This window comes from Siniperca chuatsi, linkage group LG6, assembly GCF_020085105.1.
Source record: "Siniperca chuatsi isolate FFG_IHB_CAS linkage group LG6, ASM2008510v1, whole genome shotgun sequence".
In the NCBI taxonomy this organism is placed as follows: Eukaryota; Metazoa; Chordata; class Actinopteri; order Centrarchiformes; family Sinipercidae; genus Siniperca; species Siniperca chuatsi.
Window position 1 is genome coordinate 6,653,300 of NC_058047.1, and position 20,709 is coordinate 6,674,008.

General features: G+C 37.7%; 1 protein-coding gene across 1 annotated transcript; it reads right to left on the minus strand.

The window, feature by feature from the left end:
• Window positions 1-966: 966 nt before the first annotated feature.
• meltf (melanotransferrin) lies at window positions 967-16,296 on the minus strand. Its single transcript, XM_044200994.1, has 16 exons — window positions 15,980-16,296; window positions 14,656-14,810; window positions 13,732-13,831; window positions 12,893-13,078; window positions 12,637-12,793; window positions 11,688-11,755; window positions 11,408-11,592; window positions 10,842-11,007; window positions 9,915-10,057; window positions 8,410-8,506; window positions 8,112-8,306; window positions 6,858-7,011; window positions 6,054-6,121; window positions 5,768-5,955; window positions 4,315-4,507; window positions 967-3,066 (listed from the first exon to the last, which is right to left on the minus strand). The coding sequence occupies exons 1-16, from the start codon at window positions 16,026-16,028 to the stop codon at window positions 2,999-3,001; spliced, it is 2,172 nt and encodes a 723-aa protein (XP_044056929.1). The 5' UTR covers window positions 16,029-16,296; the 3' UTR covers window positions 967-2,998.
• Window positions 16,297-20,709: the final 4,413 nt, after the last annotated feature.

The window sequence follows — 20,709 nt, forward strand, 5'->3', positions numbered from 1 at the left end:
TCACTGCCTTCAAGTTAGAACTCAGTTCATTTGCTTTCACAACTCCAGCAGGTCAATGTCAGCAATATGAAACTCTGGAAGGAATTTAAGTAGAGATAAGACGACATTTTATTGCTCCGTGTGACATTTGGTCACTGCGGTGGCAAAAGTGGATTCAGAATGATTCAGCTTGTAGTGTCACCTGCATAAATGTACACCAGTGGCCTTGTCAGAGCATATATATATTCCATCCATCCTTTGGCCTTGACAATACCTCGACCCAGTTACTGTATATTTTACTGTCACTTAGAGCTGCAATGATAAATCAATTAGGTGGTTGTCAGAAAATGATTTGGCAACTATTCTGATGATTCATGAATTGTTTTAGTAATTTTTCAAGCAAAAATGTAATGGTCAGCTTTTCAAATGTGAGAATTTGCTACTTTTTCTTGTCTTAGCTAGTTAATTGAATATCTGAGTTTTGGACTTTTGGTAGGACAAAACAAGATGTGATAATGACAAGACATCTCACTTTAGGCTCTTCTGACAGGCTTTTCCCACTGTTTTCTGATGTTATATGGATTAATCAAGAAAATACTGGGCAGATTAATCAATTATGAAAATAATCGTTAGTTGCAGCTCTACTTTCACTACTTTAAAACACAGAAAGAAAAAAAATGAACAAATTTTACTGTTGATCTTATTTGGTCTCCAAAGACGTGAGAGCAGATTTGATTTTAGCCTCAGGAGGCTAAAAATGAAAACCTTTGTGTCTGAGGAAATGCAGCCATAATACACTTATTCTGATGCAAATGGAAACAAAATGCTTCTAGTAGCTGTGGCATGAGTTAAAGGCCTATAATAGAACTGCTACATGACAAAGATCCTCATATGACACAGTTGATCAGAGGAGAGAAACAGTTTGAAACATTTGCAGAAAATCAAGATTAATAACAATACATTCTCAAAAAGAATAGCTCAAGAATGTGTTTTGCAGTACATAGCTTTATTTCATTTGAACAAGCACAGAAAACAGCTCATGAAGAAGCTTTATGTATTAATACTTATGCAGACGCACTGGCCTGGCAACTAAATATTAGTTACATGTTACATCATTTCAAATAGAAATAAATCTCAATCAGGAGGAAGAGAAGGGCATTTGTCTCTGGCAGCATGAGTCAGTACATATACACTGATATGGCACCTGAACTTCATATAAAAATAAATCTCTCAACATAGGAAAATACACATCCAAATCAACATTTTAAAACGGGAAACAGCATCAAGCAGCAGGAAGTACAGTACATATGGCAAGAACTGGTTAGTTTGAGTTAGAAAGAGACATTTCTGGAGTGAGTTGTTTGAGTTGGACATGAGACTAGAATAGTTTAAATGATTATTTTCTTTTAACTGTGTTTTGTTCCTTTGACACTCTTGCATGATTAAAGACATTAAGCCAAATCCCTTTCCAAACCAAAATAATCAATTTTCTTACATTAAGTCAAACAACTCAAGTAAAATGGCATTTTCTAAGTTGTGTTTCTTCAACTGACAAGAACTCCTCTTTCACTTAAACCATCCAGACAAACAAAACCTCATTCACTCTCCAGCACAAACCACAGGATGTTTTCTTTATGTTCTCCTAAAATCAGATGGAACCTGACTAGTATGTCAGAGTTACTCACTCCATTTGTGTCCAAATGTATAAATTTAAATGCTAAAAAGGTGTGAAAAATGGCTGCAGGTGGGAGGTATGCTGTCTATCTGCTGCTAAAGCAGTTTACATCTAAAAGCATCAGATTAGTAACAATAATAAGAGAATAGCCAGAAAATACATAGCAAGAGATTTTAGTGTGCAGCTGCAAGCAGGCTTGATCAAATATTGGGTTAAACCAGATGAATAAAAGTATTTATCTGATTGATTTTTAGATATTTCAGGAGAATACATGATGCAGACAGCCTATGGACAAACACTCAGTCACTCATCATCACACCATCCCCAGCACAGTTCTGTGGAGGCAACACTAGTGCATATTCACTGATATGGCATTAGCTTATAGTAGAAACACAGCCTAAACTAAGGGAAGGCCATGTTTGTTAGTAGTACTCATAGAGCAAGTGGCAGCAGAGCAGAACACCAATCTGACTTTTATATTCACAAGAAGCCTTTGAAAATGGGGGCGCTGACCTGGGATCAGTTACAGCAGGTTAGAATCAATACAGTCTTAAAGGTACCAGGGAGAAAAGCTTTAAGGTTGCATTGGTTGGTGGGTTTGTTTTTTTGTGATTGAACACATTGATTTAATCACATTGAAGTAAACTTCCTACCCATGCTACTGCTGCTAGCTGAGCTCCTTAGGTTAAAGGGTCAATTCATCTACATTACAAAACCCCCCCAGAAATTTAAATGTACCTCTATACATGCTGACAGTGTGTTCTGTGAATTATCCAGCATTTCTGAGAACAAATGTTACTGTTTTTTGAATGTAATTTTTTTTTTTATGTCATGAGCACCACTCTCTGTGGTAAACCAGAAGTTAAAACATTATCTGTGGCTCATTTGAGTTTCTAAAAATGAGATTGTTTGTTCTTTGTACAACTAGCTTTGGAGAGACAGGGATGCACTAGCCGCTAAAGCAATGTAACAGGTGGCAGCATACACACTGATATGGCAGCTCACCTTCAGTAAACATAGTGGCAGCAACATCTTCTCTCAACATGTCTGATTCCTTTGGCAACCACCTCTCTCCTCTGCCACAAAAACAAGAGACCTTGTGCCTCATTTCCTTCAACACTAGCACCATTTAAATCCAAAGGCAGTTCCAACATGCCATCCTCTCGTACATTAAAATAACACACAATCATGTAGAAATGATGCAGTTTTAAGATACAAACACAGACTCAGGGATAGGAGTGGGTAATATACAGGAAATGTAAAGAAGTGAGGGGTGAGGAATAGAGAAAATGGGGGAGGAAGGGAGTAGGAGGAGAGGCTGGACACCTGTCTCATATTGTGTCTTTACATCAAGAGGTTGGTCAGCATGAAGCCGAACAGGGCCATCAGCAGCAGCCATACAGAGGACATCACTGTAAGAGGAAGAGAACACACTGTAAAAATACTGTTACAAGTAAAAGTCTTGCATTGAAAATGTTACTTAAGTAAAAGTATGTAAGTATTATCAGGAAAGTATTAAAAGTACTATTATACTAGTATACTGTATATTATATCAGTAGATTATTATTACACATGCAATAATGTAAAAGCAGGATTTTACTGTTGTAGTTGGTTGAGCTGCATTTTGAACTATTTTTAATAGGACTGCAACTAATAATTATTTTCATTATGGATTCATCTGCTGATTATTTTCTCGATTAATCGATTGATTGATTTGTGAAATTGTGAAAATGCCGTCACAATTAGCCAGAGCCCAAAGTGACACCTTCACAATGTTTGTTTTGTCCAACCAATAGTCCAAACCTCAAAATTATTTTAAAAATAAATTAAAATTATTAAAAAGAAAAGCTGCAAATCCTCACATTTGTGAAGCTGGAACCATGAAATGTTTTTACATGAAAAATGTCTTAATACATTTTTCATCAGTCGATTAATCGACTAATTGTTTCAGCTGTACTTGCACATTTTCATATGTTTTTGTGTGTAAAAATCTTAATTTGTAAAGTAGCTAAAGCTGTCAAATAATTGTAGTGGAGTAAAATGATTTATATTTCCCTCTGAAATGTAGTGGAGTAGAAGTATAAAGTGGCATAGAAAAGAAAATAATACCTCAAATTTGTACTTAAGTACAGTACTTGAGTAACTGTAATTAGTTACTTTCCACCACTGAAACTGTCTTATAGTCTCCTTTATGAATCAATCTTCCTTCATCAATCTTCATTTCTCTGTCCATCCATATAACTTAATGTGTCAGGTACAGCTATTTCCGACAAAATTTAGGAGAATGATTCATTTCACCGCTGCACTTAAGCATTTTTTTATATTATTAATTATACCGGTAAACTCAAGGGGCTGCTACATTGTTCATCCATTTTTCCATTATATCATCTGTAATGGCTCAGACATCCCTGGCTGGATTTTGATGTAACAAGAAGAAAAAAAAAAAACATCTCACCACAGCATGTCATCATTTTCTTTTACATTTACACTTATTGGATAAAGGGAGCGCTTTATTCACACGTCAAAACAAGGTGACATAATTGTTACTGCTTGTATTGTCCACACAGTTGGCTTAAACATCAGCCTGTGCTGTAATATAGGCCTACTGAATATTAGACAGGGTTGAACTTCTTCCCAGTTTGACATTTTGGGAAATTTACCTGCACTTGATGAGTTACACTCCATGTTGACCAGTGAGTCCATGTAACCCTGGCCCAGCCACTCCTGGTAGGTCTTTCTGTCACCAACACCCACGAGGCGAACAGTGGAGTCTTTGAAGATGAGATCTGTGCCCTTGTAGGCCTGCGAGTCAAACATCCTGAAACCAGAACCTGTATCACTGCCAAAATATGTCTACAGGGAAACAGAGATAAAGAGAAACTCAATAAACACACTTGCAGAGACATGAGACTTATCTGAGGAACCGTTAATCTACGACACTGAACATCCCGGCTTCCTCGAGCCCACATGTCGAAGTGTCCTTGGGCCCGAGGGGTGTGCCTTCGGTGTGTGAGTGTGTGTGAATGAGTTTTTTTCTTTGGACTGATGAGCAGTTTGCATCTGCCATCAGTGTATGAATGGGGTGAATGTGATGTGTAGTGTGAAGCGCTTTGAGTGGTCGGAAGACTAGATAAGCACTATACAAGTACAGTCCATTGTGTCACCTTTATTTATTTATCATTTATGTATTTATTTATTGGTCAGATTTATGTTATCCTCACGTAGTAATCCTGTAGCAAGAAGGCTCATTTTTGAAAGCTCCCTGATGGTGTGCTCAAGGACACGTCAGCATCTGAGAGTTGAGAGTTGGCTGCTCAAAAGCAATTATTTTAATGTCAGAAACTATTTCACCTACTTATGATTGGGGACATGTAATCAATAATTATGTCTCTGTGTGCATGTGTAATAGCGTGGATGTTTTTGTGGACTTTGTGTAAGATCCTAAATGGATTAAGCAGAGACTTTTATTTTGAAGGGTACACATTATCGCTTATAGTGTTATATGTCCTATTTTTCATGCACTTTATAAAGTGCTGTTAATGTATTTTTGTGAGAGTATAAATGTTCTAATGTTGAATACGCTCATTTTCCTATGTTTTGCATTTTAACAGGAAGTATAGCACTTGTTTTATTTTATGAACTGTATGGGTTGCACCTCTGCTAACTTTACTTCCTCTTTTTGTTATGGACTAAATTAGTCTAAAAGTTATGCTAATGCCACTGCTGATGCCTTGCAATAAATAACCTCGGGAAGTGTGGTCCTTGTTCACTACACAACACAACACAGTTACACCCACTACTCATGATTTCTTGATGTGTTTATACATCTACTAAAATGTAACAATTAATCACACAATGTTTTATTTTTTATTTGATTGTCTGACAACATAGCTCCTCACTGCGATGCTTTTTGGCAGCCAATTATTAATTCTCAGATGTCAGAGCATCCTTGAATGCATCACCAAGAATCTTGAATCTCATGTGACGATAACATAAATTTGACAAAAAGTGAATCCTTTACTGTGAAGGATTATCAATTTTAATCTTTTCTGCATTTTGGTGGTTTACACCCTTTGACTCACTCAAAAACAGTACAGACGTGCGAACTCCTACCTGTGCGCGGTCCAGGAGTCCATAGATAGCGTGGATGTTGGTGTCGGCCCGTACCATTACAGCATGGGAAGGGACTCTGGCCAGGTTACAGTGTCTGTACTGTGAGACCTCTGCTTTAGTGTTCTGGGAACACAGAAGCTGGAAATCTGTAGACAGGAGATCCACTGCCCACGATTCACCAGAGTTACCTGAACAAACACACAAAGTGAGGTGGTTAATTAGGTTCCTTAAAATTATGATACCCTTAAAAGGAGAAAATTTTGTGTCTTGGAGTTTGTTGTCTTACCATCAGTGTTTTGAAAGACAGTAGAATGCTTGACAAAAGCCACATCTCCATCTCCCTTCGCCAGACACCTGAATGGACAGACAGACGGACACATGTAGCGTGTGGCATAAGTTCAAGTAACTTTTCTAATGGAGGGAACAGAGTTGCTAAGTCGGGGAGGCTATTTTGGGCACCCCTTTTTCCAGAAATAAAAGTTACATGACTGACAGTTTGGGGTACTTCTACGGCTTGGATCAACATGAAACTCTCCCGGCTGAATCAACAGCACATAACATTCGCGCAACAAAATATCTGGTTCTTTGATAGAAGTCTGCATACATAAAAAGTTCAAGGGAGAAGTTAACTACAACTCCCAAGGTGCATTGCAGCAAGAAACATCCAATCACCAAGCTTAAAATTCTGTTACATGGCGGGTGAAACCTTGAGATTACAGTGTTGAGAAAAGTGAAAATACAATAATCAATTTACTTTTGGATTCTGGGTTGATTTTGGATGAATTCAGCAGCTATGGCGCTGTGTTTTTTGCTACAGCTCTGATTCGTGTCTTTGACTGGCTTCTTCTTCCTGGCAATGGTGGCCAAGGCTCGAGGGAACTGTAGTGTTTAGAGCTATCCATCATGCCAAACTGATGGACAAAACACGATTTCTCAGAAACAATGTTGAAATAATTAAAAGCGGTGATCATAACATTATGGATATCATTAAACGAAAATTTTGAAATAGGAATACAGAATGGGGAAAACACAAGTGAAATATCTAATCCTGATGAGGTGCAGGGGTTTGGGATGTTGCAGTTTGTAGTACCTGAAAGCACCGTTGTATCCATCATACAGGTCTTTTCCCTTCTCACATTTGTTCTGTCCTGAGCTGTCTCCCACACACAGACCACACAGGCTGCCAGGGAAACCGGGCTGGTTGGCACCAGGTACACAGCTCTGCTTGAAGAACCCTGCCACCGCTAAGCATCATGGGAAACAGGAAATAGAAAGTCAAAGACTGGAAGGAAAATTCAGGCTTTTATACCAAATAAGTTTTATAACCTGCTCTGCCCAAAATAGAAGAAATAGGGTCAAGGGTCATTCCATCATTTACACATGAAGTTTAGAGAGTATTAGCCTGTGACAACAGTTTTATAATGTTTTCTGTGGCTTTGGAGGAGCTTTGTCAAGTCTGAAAAAATAACTATTGGATTGGGCTTGCAAACTACAAATTTTTAGTAGAAAACCTGTTGTTTCCCAGTCGTAATTAAGACTTAGATGTTGGCATGAATGCTATTTACAGAGTGCGAAACTCGGAATTACGCCAACTCCAGTATGACATGAACACAAATGATGATATTGAGTTGCATTATGACCTTCTTGTTAATCTGCCTCTTGGAAGACCCCCACTTTATGAAAGTGCAATACTAAATTGTTTGTTAAGTGACAACTATCTACATATGCCCAAATTCCTAAGCTGATTATTATTTTACTGTTGACTGATTACACAATTTACAAAGTTTAACATGTTACTGTAAAACCAAAGCCATGTTTATTTTTGAAGATTTATGGAAATTGAATGTATGCTCAGCAACAATATATTACAAATCCTTTAAGGCTTTGAGCCCTCTGACATTTTTCAGTGATTCAATGTTTTAATGTTTATCAAGAAAACTACTGCTGAAACAATTTGTTGATTTATCAAATAGTGAACTGACAGAAAATGAATCAACACTTTTAATAATCCATTCATCTCTTAAGTCATTAATTAAGTAAAAATGCTAACCATTCTCTGGTTCCAGTTTTTTACATTAAACGAGACAATTTTCTGCTTATCTCTGTTTTAAATAAACAGATATATACAAATAAAATATCTCTGGGTTGGACAAAATTTATGTGAAAACGTCATTTTGGGCTTTGGGAAACTGAACAGCATTTTCCACTATGTTCTTAAATTTGATCGATTTTCAGTATTTGACCACAGGATTTGTATGAGTTCTGACAACTCGAGCTCACACCTCTGCTACACACACACACACACACACACACAGAGATACACATACACTAACATCCCACTCACCTTGGGGTATCTGACAATGCTCAGGAGTGATCAGGCCTCGCTCCATCAGCGTTGCTATGGGAACGTTCCAGCCAGCCGTGCGACCGTATCCGGTGTGACAGGAGCGACGGCCACGCAGGTCGTCAAGGTTACGGATGTCTTGGCTACTCTTTTTCACCACCACAACGGCATAGTAAATGGAACCATCACGGTCCTCTGGAGACAAAAAAAAACAACCCAAACTGTATCTGACTTCTTCAAAACAAGAATGTGTGACTGTATCTTTGTTTGTGTGAGTGTGAGGCTTTTGTGTTTTTACCTGTGTAGCTCTCGCCGGTAGCGGGAACCAAGCCGTACTCTTTACCCGCTGTGTAGATGTAACCTCCATCCAGAGTGATGGCATCAGCCTCGTTGTCCTACACAAATATGAAAAGGAAGAACAGAGGTTGAGATGCCAGAACTGCTAGAAAAAAGCCATCAGTTGGTCTTTTTATTTAGTTGTCACAGATTTCTATGAGACAGGAAGACAAGAAGACAGACAAGAAATTGCAAAACTACAGAAATGGTAAAGATATGTTTGTGGCAGTTGTGGGACAAAGTTATAATTTTACCAAGTACAAGTAAGTCTTACTTGTCAAGTCTCAAAGTGAAGTCCAACAAGTCCAAAGTCAAGTCCAAGTCCTAAACTTTGTGTTTCGAGTTCCAAACAAGTCATTATGGGCCCAAATTTAATGCCACTTTATAGTTAGTATAATACATTTACAGAAAGACAGATGTTTTACGCATGGCCATATGGATGGCAATGTCTGTTGGTCAGTCCACCACTTTGGTCCAGACTGTAATATCTCAACAACTAGTGCAGTGATTGCAATGACATTTGATACAGACATTCATTGTACCCAGAGGATGAATCCTACTGACTTTGGTTATCCTCTGACTTTTCCTCCACTAGCAGGTTGACATTTGTGGTTTTGAGTGTCTCAGCAACTATGGATTACAATGACATTTTGTACAAACATTCATATTCCCATCAGAATGAATTGTAATCACTTTGGTGATACTCTGACTTTTCCTGTAGCGTCATCATCAGGTCAAAATATTAATTTGTCCAGTACTTTGGTTTATGACCAAATACAAAACTAATGAGATTCCCATCAGCCTCAACTGTACTTTGTGTTTAGTGGTAATTAGCAAATATTAGCATGCTAACAAGCTATTAAGATGGTGAACCTGGTTCATGCTAACATGATGATATTAGCATTTTAGCGCAAAGCACCATTATGCCTAAGTACAGCCTCACAGAGCTGCTAGCATGGCTGTAGACCCTTTGTCTTGTTAAAATATGTATTCATTACTTTCAAATAAACTTTACAACATTTAAAATTGATGATAATTGATGATGATGATAATTTTAAATATTGTCTGTTGTCTGTCTGCTGGTCTGCACTGACAAATGCACCTTTCCCTCCTGCTCACACAACACGATCAAGGTGCAGGTCTTTTTTTTTTAAGTCATCACATTCATGACTCGAGTCTGACTCCAGTCCAAGTCATATTACTCGAGTCCACACCTCTGGTTTGTGGTAGTTTAGAATCAGCTTCGCCATTTCATAGTTTGTCCACCAGAGAGCACAGGCAAGTTCATTTCAAAGACTGTAAAATGTCCTGTTCAGTACATATCTTGGTCACAAATCTCAAATAACCAAATCCAAGCAATCAATATAAAAAATGTTTGTTTATGTTATGTGTATGAGTGTTATGAGTGTTTAATGTTTAGTGAATGAATCCTACTGCAGCTGTTCCTCAGTAAGAAACATCTGCTACCTTGATTTTCTTCATGCAGTCAGTCACAGAGTCTCCGTAGACACACTTAATGGCTGGAGTCAGACCTTTATTTTGGAAGGCCACGGCCATGTCAGCACACTTCTGCTGCTCACCGCTGGACAACACACACCACCGCAGGACACCTGGGTGGGTGGTAACGAAGGAAAGAAAGATAGATGGATGGGTAAGTAGGTAGCCCAGTTTACCAGATTAAAACAGAAATAAATATATCAGACCAAGAAAGCCACGAGTGCCATTTTTTCCTAATAAGTTAGCCGCATTTCACCTGCCTCGTGCTTCTCAGGAATATTTTTGCTAGAGACAAAGTCATTTTCATTTGTAAGCACCATTTAAGTATTTTACTGTGTGTTGTGTGAAGTGACAGTAAAGGTAATGAGGCTTAAGTGTGCAGTTTGATAGCAATGTTAAAAATGTTACTAAGAGAGAGAACAGCCTCTGATGTGGAGTTGTTAATAACTTACTCATTCTAATGTTGGCTAGTAGTTGCTGAGTAAACTGTATGGCATTATTTTTGAAATGGTGAAATACCAGTTTTGGTTTGAAGATTTAATTAATTTAAATGCATGTGTTGTTACTCAGTTGTGGGAACAGGTATTGTATTCCACAGTTCACTTAATGTGTTTAATGTGTGAGATCTATGTGTTCTATTGCATATAAGAACATTGGTTAAGCTGAAAGAATTTTACGTAATTATATTTATAATGTAGTTTTGCATTGTTTAGGTTTACAATATATGGTATAAGTATATTTTTGTTAGAACAAAATTCTTCTAATATCCCTTTAATGATTTGTAAATTGAACTAAAGTCTAATAATTTTTGGCATGTTTTAAATGTGGACTTAATTTAATGTCATGATCTGGTGTGATGTTGTACGATAGATAAATAGATTGATTCATTTGTTTCACCTTCAGCTTTACAGTCCATGGCTCTCAGAGCATTATGATAGAAGCGACCCATCCACTTCTGGGGGTCGTCCGACTCCACCCCCTGAAACATGGTGGATGACTCAGAGAAGAGTACAGTTCCTCCTCCATACGCAGCAGACGAAAACATGTTGAAGCTTGATTTTTCCTGCAGACAACAAGTTACACTCTATTAATCTCACATGTAAAATCTAACAGTAATGTGGTTAAATGTCTGATTGATAGTGTTTTAAGATACTTTTACACCTAAAACTAAATCCAACTATTTGATAACTCAGGACTTCTGGATAGGATGATAACCGATATGACACGCATGCATTGTCTTGTAATATAATTTTTAAAACCGTTTAGACCTTATTTTGGTAATTATCAAGATAACATTGAACATTTTAAGATAATGATACTATGAGATTTTATCAGTACATGCCTACTCAGGTGATAGGTGGAAAATGAATGAATAAAACTGTCCATTTTAATCACTGAGGTGCTATTGATACGTGAGCAGCAGCCCTGTTTGTGGGTGTTACCACTGAGCTGTTTGGACGTACCAGGCCCTCTGTCAGCATGTTCAACACCACAGAGGGAGTGATGTCATTGCTGACCACAATCCCACGAAATGGGACACGGACTAGATGGCACGTTTTCCACTGAGAGACAGGAGCTCTGGTGCCGTCACGACACAGCAGCTCATAGTCTGATGACAACAGTGGTTTAGCCCAGGTTGGTCCACGACCTGTTGAAAAAAATAACTGGTTAGCTAACAGACATGCTGATAAGCTAACTGACTACAACAACATGGCTGAATGGGTCACTACTGTAAGACATTACCATCAGTGTTCTCCTCGACAGTCGTGTGTTTGATGAAGGCTACCTCTCCTGCATCTTCAGCCAGACACCTACAGACACCGAAACAAAGGAAAGTGTTAGTATTCCTCAATTCCATTTTTTCCATAAAACCTATTGCTTCACAAAGAGGATGCTAACATGTTTTGTCCCTGCCTCTCCTTGGTATTGCCCTGTATGTGTTTTCAGCCATGCTAGCAGTGAGGCTCCAGGGATGGCCATGTCATTTGGCTGTTTGGGTTCACCACTATTTGATGGATTGCTATTAATTTTTTTTTACAGGCATTCATCGTTCCCATAAGATGAATCTTAAAAACTTCAGTTCCCTGACGTTTCCTTTAATGCCACCATTGTTAGCATGCTAACGCGCTAAACTAAGATGGTGAATATGGTTAATATTATACCTGCTAAACATTAGCATGTTAGCATTGTCATTGTGAGGGTGTTGCCATGCTAGCGTTAGCATTTAGCTCAAATGCTCAATTAATGTTTTATAGACATTATGATAAATGTCTTTATCATAGTGCTACAGTATATCTGTGCAACAAAACTTTAAACTTTTCTAGCACCATCGCTGTATCCCAAAACTGCTTTTTTTATATAATCATGTATAATGTATGATTTATAATTTTTTTTTCATCTAGTAAGCAAGTGGTACCAATGTTTTCTGCACATTCATTTAGATAAAATTGCATTATTAACAAACTGTTCTTATGGCTTAGATTGATATCCTGAAGGTGAAATTGGTTACATAAGGGATCTAAATATTTAAAAAGTTAAAACCTGTACTAATATTGGTAATGGTAAAGGAAAGGAAGGAATCTAGATGGCTTTGGCGTGAACAAAAATACACTTCCAACATCCACTCCACATGTACATATATAGTTCTGCAGAACTGTAACTTCTGTGAGCGCAGAGTACGAATGTGCGTTACCTGAAAGCTCCTTCATAGCTGAAGTATCTCTCTTTGTTGCTCTTCTCACATTTGTGTGCTCCGCTAGCATCTCCTTTGCACAGCTGACACAGAGATGGAGGGTCACCAGCCTCATTTGCTCCAGGGATACAGCTCGCGTTGAAGAAATCTGCCACACCTGAACACACACACACACACACACACGTCTCTCCAGCTTTTTGAATGTAGGCCTATGTGCGTGTATGTATGTTGTATGTATAGTATGTATGATTCCTACCCTGTGGGATGTTGCAGCCCATCACAGACATGTAGCCCTGGTCTATGAAGTATCCTAAAGGCATATTCCAGCCAGCTGTTCGGCCTTTACCGGTGTGGCAGCTCTTTTTTCCTGCCAGGTTGTTGATGTTGATACCAGAATTTGCTTTCTTCACCACAGCAACTGCATAGTAGGAAGCACCAGTACCTGAGGCAACAACAGTACAGGTGTTAACACATATATGACAATAAGTTCTGTAAGTACTTTGACACCAATGTACTGTAAAGTATGAAAGTCTGGCTCTGCACTCTTATTATCAGGGAACAGAAATATGATCTAAGAAATCAAAGTGCAGACAACCACTCCTGTTTTGAAATATCCCACATGCTTTACAGAGATTACAATCAGGGTAAAAGGTATAATAACTCAGGACATGCCTGCATTAGCTTACTCCAGGTTACCCATGATAAACAGCTAATTTAACGCTAATGTGTCATCGTGACAGGAGAGCAATCACAGGTATTCACCAAGCATCAGGCAACACAACAGTATTACAATAGTGGTTTAGTAAAATGCTGGTCAGTCAATTTTTGTGACATGGAGTCATCAATTGTTATATTTTCTCATAAACAAGCTTTCATGTCAGATCTAGAACATTATAAGGCTAAAGGTAAATTCTAAAAAAATTACACAGTAAGAGGTTGGCAGTTCAATATGAGTTTTCTATATATATATATGTATATATATATATATATATATATATATATATATATATATATATATATATATATATATATATTCTTTAATGCTGCTGATTTTTCTCTCCTTGATGCTTTGAAACGCTTCGAAATTAATCTTACGATCAGCCTTTGATTCACTGGCAGCCATCTTGAAGGAAGCAGTCTTCCCTAGTTTGTAGACATCAGTGCTGAACATGGACAAGGCATCTGCTTCTTTTCTCTGCAGAGACACAGCAAACAAAAAGGTTAATGATGTTTTAAACATCAGGGACTTACCAACAATACCTTCAATATTAAGAGCCCCATTGCTAAAAGAATCACATGGACAGCTAATTAACTTGTAGAACATTGTATAAGGAAACAGTGCGAGTGATGATTTTGAAAATTTTGCAAAACAGAAAATGTTTTGCAAGAAAACAACCACATCTTTCCACTTAAAATAAGAATATGAAAGTCTAGCCAAGTCTAAACTAAGTTAGATGAGGATTGTCAGACTCAGATCTACAAGAGGTTTAAAGATTCAACACCAGATTAGACATGCTTTTGAGTGGAATAATTTTTGGGGATATTGGGTTTCCTTATAACATACATAAATGTGTGAATTATACATTCCCCTATGTATGTTATGACATGTTGTGACATTAACACTTGCGATTTACTCCTAGTTCAGCTTCTGGTCCTGTTCTCAGATCAGAAATCTTCCAGATTGTGGTTGTCGTAACAACCCAGTGTGATAACTGTATCACCTATTAACAGGTTTATTGCAACCTTCCATAAAGTTTCTGCCGTGTTATCTGATGCCTGATTGTGTGTTCTGCCACTCAAAGTATTTTATTAGCTTTTAACAAGTCTTCTGTTGTCCTCACTGATGCAAATTAATAGATGACTAAATTAATAAGATATTTTACAATGCAAGAGACTGTATGATTATAAGCACTGTAAAATAATCTAAGTACTGCACCATAATCACAAATTATTCAAACATGTTGAGTTAAATAAGGTTTAAAGGTTTATTCAATAAAGTTCCTGTTGTCAAAATCTGACCTCTAGTTTCTGAACGCAGCCATCGACTGTCGCTCCGCTGACACAGCTGAGAGACGGACGGATGGAGACTTCGGCGAAAGACTGCGACATGGCCTGACATTTCCTCTGCTCCGCATCTGAGATGGTGCACCATCTGATGCTGTGCTGACCAAACACTGAGAGAGACACAGAGAGACCACTCATCATTCTCTTATTAAACTATTCCACCATATGATTCATGAAAACATCCTGTAATCTCAAGTACGATACAAAATGAAATACTTTATTAATCCCCCAGGGAGGAAAGTGAGTGCCACCATACATATAGGACAGACAACAGGTAAGACAATAAAGTATCCAACAACAACTATGACTACATTCTGCCATTTCCACTGTAGTTTCTGCCTTAGTGCAGTGCCTCCCAACCTGGGAGTCGGGACCCCTCAATTGGTCATAAATCTGAGGGATCACAAGATGAGTAACAAGAAGGAAAAACACATTTTTAAGTATCTTTTCTCATGTTTCTCACATTTTTTAATGACATACAGGAGAGTTTGACCTCTTCAGACCTCTATAAAATCCAAATTAAACAAACTGAGAAGGGAAAATCATTCTTTGGTTGAACTGCTCACAACTAACATGAAACCTGTGACATGAGTTGCTTTGCTTTAAAAGGTTCGCAAGCAAAAAAGGTTACGAACCAGCGTTAGCGCCAATGAATAGGATACAGTATATCAATTATACATGAGCGATAAATTGAGGTCAACTGGAAAAATTATCTGGTCAGCATAGTCAAACTACAGTATAGATGATGATCATGATGGTAAGTGGCTGCATTTATACAGCGCTTTTATCCAAAGCGTTGTATAAATACAATTTTGCCTCTCATTCACCCATTCACACACACACACACACACATCGATGGCAGGGAGCTACATAATACATTTTAGTCAACCTCTAAGACAATTGGTCTTACATAGCTATGCAGTAAGACTTTTATCTTTAATAAATCAAATATATGTCGAGTTCTCGGACCATTTTTCACAGTTGAGAATGACTTCCGGATGGGAGCCGAAACGTCTTAATTCTGATAACAGTGTCCAGATGAAGAAGTTCCCGTCCCAGTTTCCAGTTCCCGTCCCATTTTTTCACAATTGAGAATGACTTCCGGATGGGAGCCGAAACGTCTTGATTCTGAAAACAGTGTCCAGATGACTACGACTGAAACCTTTTCTACGATAGAACACTCCTGGACGAATGAGGGACTACACCGTCCTATATGTCCACAACTATAACATGTTTTGTAACTTTACAGTGTAAATAGTTGTAAAAAATCTACTCTTACCAGTATGTAGTATTAGTAGTAGAGCTCCCACTGTCCTCCACATAGCCATGGCTTCGTTCTCACTTCCTCTTTCCGTTGGGTGAAATAGCCTCTGTTTCTCTCTCCTCTACTTTATATGATGACTCTTGAGTCAAAGTCCAACTTCTATCTTTAAGGCTTAAAGTCCTCGTGTGAAGCTCAGAAGTTGCTGTATTTTTGCTGATTTACAACTCATTAATTTACAGCATGTCATTCAGGAATCACAAGATTCTCAGCTTGAGTAGTTGAAGCTCAGTGTAGAGTTTATGAAGCGCGCCTCCCTGGTGTACCTGGTCTGACACGTCTCTGCTACTGCTGCCTGGCTGCAGGCCAAACCCCAGACAGAGAGGTCTTTTACAGTCAGAGAACCCCACCTCACCACTCGTGTGGTGCTTTTCCACTGATGGGCTAAAGGAAAGGAGGGATTCAGGCCAACACAGTGAGGCCGTTGGTTACTGACTCACTGCTCTGGCTGCTGAGAGGAACAACAGAGACAAGGAGTCTGTTTACCTGCTTTGGTTGCTAACTTTGACCTTGTCTCTGACTTTTAGAAGTAATTTTTGTTCTGTACAGAACATGGGGGTTGATGAAGTCAGTTATTCCCAGTTGCACTGAACTGAGCCATGTGACCATGCTGTGCCAAAAGCAAATTCTACTCACTCTGGTTGTGTGGTCATTAAAGTAAAGTAAAGTGAGGTGAAGTGAAGTGGGTGTTCTGGTATATGCCGTCCACTGCTGATGTTCTGGGTTTGAATCATGGATGCGACCTGACATGTCACTCTCTAAAATTATCAACAAAAGTCAGTTATTCTCAGTACACTACATTTATTTGATGGCTGTAATTACTGTTTACTTTACAAATTAAGATTTAACACAAAAACACATTTATAAAATATGATGTATTGCTATAGATTCAACTACCTGACAGTAAATAAAATTGTTAGAAATTAGCTCCACCTACAACAGTATAATAATACTACTACCACATTAGTGTATCAACAATAAAAATCTAATATTATCAGTCATAATATACGACAGTATAACAACATTGAATACTTTTATTTTTGATTTAAGTACATTTGCTAATAATACATTTTTGATGCAGGACATTTACTTGTAATGGAGTAATTTTATGTTGCGTTATTGCTACTTTTATTTAAGTAAATGATCTGAATACTTCTTCCATCACTGCTTATTTCCTAATTCATCAATGACTCTAAATAAATCCCCCAAATTTAACAGTTCTTTCAGGCTCAAGTGTGAAGGAGTGTCATAGATCAAAATGAAATGTATGACTCTCCTCAACAAAGATGCAACTCATAGTGTAGTTGTAGCAAGTAGCTGCTTCATATCAAATTAGTTTCAGGAGAGTTATAGTACAAAGAAAACAGGCTCAGTGTTACTAGAGACATAACAGCATCTGGCACCTGAATTCCCTCCTTTTTGTTTGAACAAGTATTTTATGTGACTTCAAACACAGCTTCAACAGGTTTCTGCAAACTATGAAGCATCTGTCAAATGGAAGCTGCAGGATATGAGGATGCATGATTACGATAATAAAATATTTCTGCAGACATCTGGTGAAACACAGGAAGGCAGACAAATCATAAAAATCTGTAATTGCTCTGATTGCTCCTCCGTGTTCATACTCTGGTACATTACCAAGCATGGGCAATAAAAATAATAAAGCTTTAAAAATGGTGTATAATGAATGATGAAGGCAACAACTTCAGCTAATATCTCCCATACATGACCTATACATGAAATCAAATGAAACAGAGTAGACAATGCCATTTTAAAACATGACATAAGCATATTAAACTATTACTCTTACTTACCCCTCCAATGGTTACAACTGGGAACAGTATTACAGTTGTAAAGCAGTACATTTGACTGCAGAAATTGACACTGTAGTTGTTTAGGGAGTCACATTGCATTTATCATTATTGCATTTGCTGCTGCAACATTCACAAGACACAATGTGACAGAGTGAAGATGACATGGAGGTGACAGCCAAACTGATGTGTCAGGACGGTGCGATTTTTATTTACAGGAGCAGTCGGCACCTAACAGCTGACCTGAGAATCTGCTGTCACGTCTGACTTTCTCCACAATAGTAAACTAATAAAACTTGAATCTATTTTTCTTTGCATATAAATGTTAAAACAGCACATCTTCATGTCCCTCATGTGTTTCACAATGAAAAAACTCACTGTAGGATCCTCAACACCACTGAGCTTTTCTTATTGTCACGCACAGCAGGCTCTGTGTGTATCCAAGGTACCTTTATAGACATTTTATAAGATCTTTACAGATCATATAACAATATCTACATGTTGTACAATTATTTGCAAAACATTCAGCCAATTTTATACCATCCATAACTTACATCTTCTTTCACTCTGTAGTTTACTGCAGGTTATTTACCTCTGATCACCAGATTATGGCTACTTGAACCCAAGGACCGGATGAAATCAAGGAGAGTGGTACTGTGAACTTTGGACCTGACACATTTGAATGAGGTGAGACAGAAGCAGGCAGTAGGATCTGTGAAGATGATTATGGATAGATGTACTGGGGAACTGATTTCAGAGATTCATATTTTGTAGAATTGAGAATGTAAAAATAAGGCTCAAGATTTTTCTTAAAACAATTTAACCCTTTTGAAATCAGGCAAATCACCTCACTAGAATATTCATCTCAAAATGTGTCCATCTTATAATCTTTGACTTTTATTTATTTGTAAACTTTTCCCTTTGTTTGTTTTCAATTCATTATCCGATTAATCTGTATGGCTGGGACTACTTTTGTGCTCATTTAGGTTAGTTTACAGATCTGTAATTTCTGAATAATTTCCTGATAAATTCTACGTTTCCTGGAAAGACCTATGTAATTTGGTACTAACTAGAGGGAAAATGTTCACTTGGTACACTTTGGATTTATTGATCCTTATAATGTGCCAGTGTAACACAGAGTCTTTAAGTCAGTGCTCAGCAGGTCAGCTGAACATGCAAAAATATGATATTTGTTTAAGCAAGCACGCGATTCAACATATAGGAATAATACAGTTTTCGATAATAATTGAATAATGAATTAATACGTACTTGGGTTTAAATTGAGCTTTTATTTCTAGGACATTCTCATTTTCTTCATAATTAGCACCAAATTATGTTTTTTCCAGGAAAAACTAAGAAAGGTTCTGATATTGTTATTATTATGTAATAGCATCTACATAATGTTACTTAAGAACATTTTTAAAATTATTAATCATATTTTAAATGTATTAAATATTTTTTAAGTTGAAAACAAGTGAAACAATTTAATTCTGCTACTATTTGGTTAATGAATTTAGTTAGACTCAGTACAACACTACATTCCTTACAAGAGGTCTTCTTCTGCAGTCAGGTGTGACCTCATTCACATTAACTGACCAACAACCTGTTGGCTGTGCTGCAGCACAGTGACTGATTGGCTAGAGCAACTGTGAGTGACAGTGTGTTATGTATGAGAGAGAGACAGTGTGTGAAAAAGAAAGGTACTGTTTGTGTGGGAGACACAAACTAAGTGGGTAAAAAAGGGCAGAGAAATAAAGATAGAGACGGTTGAATATGAGTGCATGAAAGATTTGTGTGTTACTGTTAATGTGTGTATACATGTGGAATCTGACACTTGTTCACCCAGTGCTGATAAGGCTGTGTTTATGCAAGAAAAAAACAAGTGTACAAGTAACACTGCACCCTGCAGTCTTGCTTGGAAATGCAAGGTGTACTTTCTGAAATGTTATTGACCTCTATTTAGCAGCGGAGAATTTTCAGAAAATGAATTCAACTATCAAACACAGAAAACTGACAGATCATTCTTAGAATTAAAAACAAAACTTCAATGATTTGTTCATGCTTTACTATGACTGTAATTCCACTGTATTTGCAATTAAAGTGGTTAAGAGCAGTTTTTAAATTTTAACTAGGACTACTTTTTATGCTTATTTGACATTTGGTACAGATATTCATGTTCCCTGCAGGATGAATTATTATTACTTTGGTGATCCTGACATTTCTCCAGCGCCATCATCAGGGTCAAAATTTCTATTTGTCCAATACTTTGGTTAATGAGCAAATACCTGCAAAATGAATTCCCATCAGCCTCAGCTGTACCTTGAATTCAGTGCTAATTAGCAAATGAAGCTAAATTAGGATGGTGAACCTGGTAAATATTATGTCTAGCACCACTCTGCCTAAGTACAGCCTCAGAGCTGCTAGCATGGCTGTTGACTCCCAGTCTTGTCAAAATGGGTATTCATTACTTTCAAATCAACTTCACAAAATTTAAAATCAAACTAACTACAACAGTAAACAAGGTCAACATAATACCTGCAAAACTTCAACATGTTAGCATTGTCATTGTGAGCATGTTAGCATACTGATGTTAGCATTTAGCTCTGTTTTGTTCATGTTTGAATATGATTGTAGTTCCACTGTATTTATAACTACTATGGTTAAGTTCTCTGATTACTTCTTTATTTTGGTTAATGAAGTGCCATTTTTTTTAGAGTCAGCAGATGCGTCACCATCCCAGCCAAGAAGCTGGGTGTCTCGGGGAAGGGAACCACATTAGACATCAATAGAGAGAAACCCGCAGTAGAGGTGAAAGTAAAGGAAACTAGAGAACATCTTGTGATGGGATCACACCAGCCGCGACGCCAAATCGGTGTG

Bases quoted from the DNA above. Each gene is read 5' to 3' on its own strand.
- meltf (XM_044200994.1), bottom strand. From the start codon at position 16,028: ATGGCTATGTGGAGGACAGTGGGAGCTCTACTACTAATACTACATACT. The intron at 7,012-8,111 runs GTGAGTGGGATG...CATGATGCTTAG, and splicing joins GCATTGTCAGATACCCCAAG to CGGTGGCAGGGTTCTTCAAG. The intron at 3,067-4,314 runs GTAAATTTCCCA...TTCCTCTTACAG, and splicing joins GTGTAACTCATCAAGTGCAG to TGATGTCCTCTGTATGGCTG.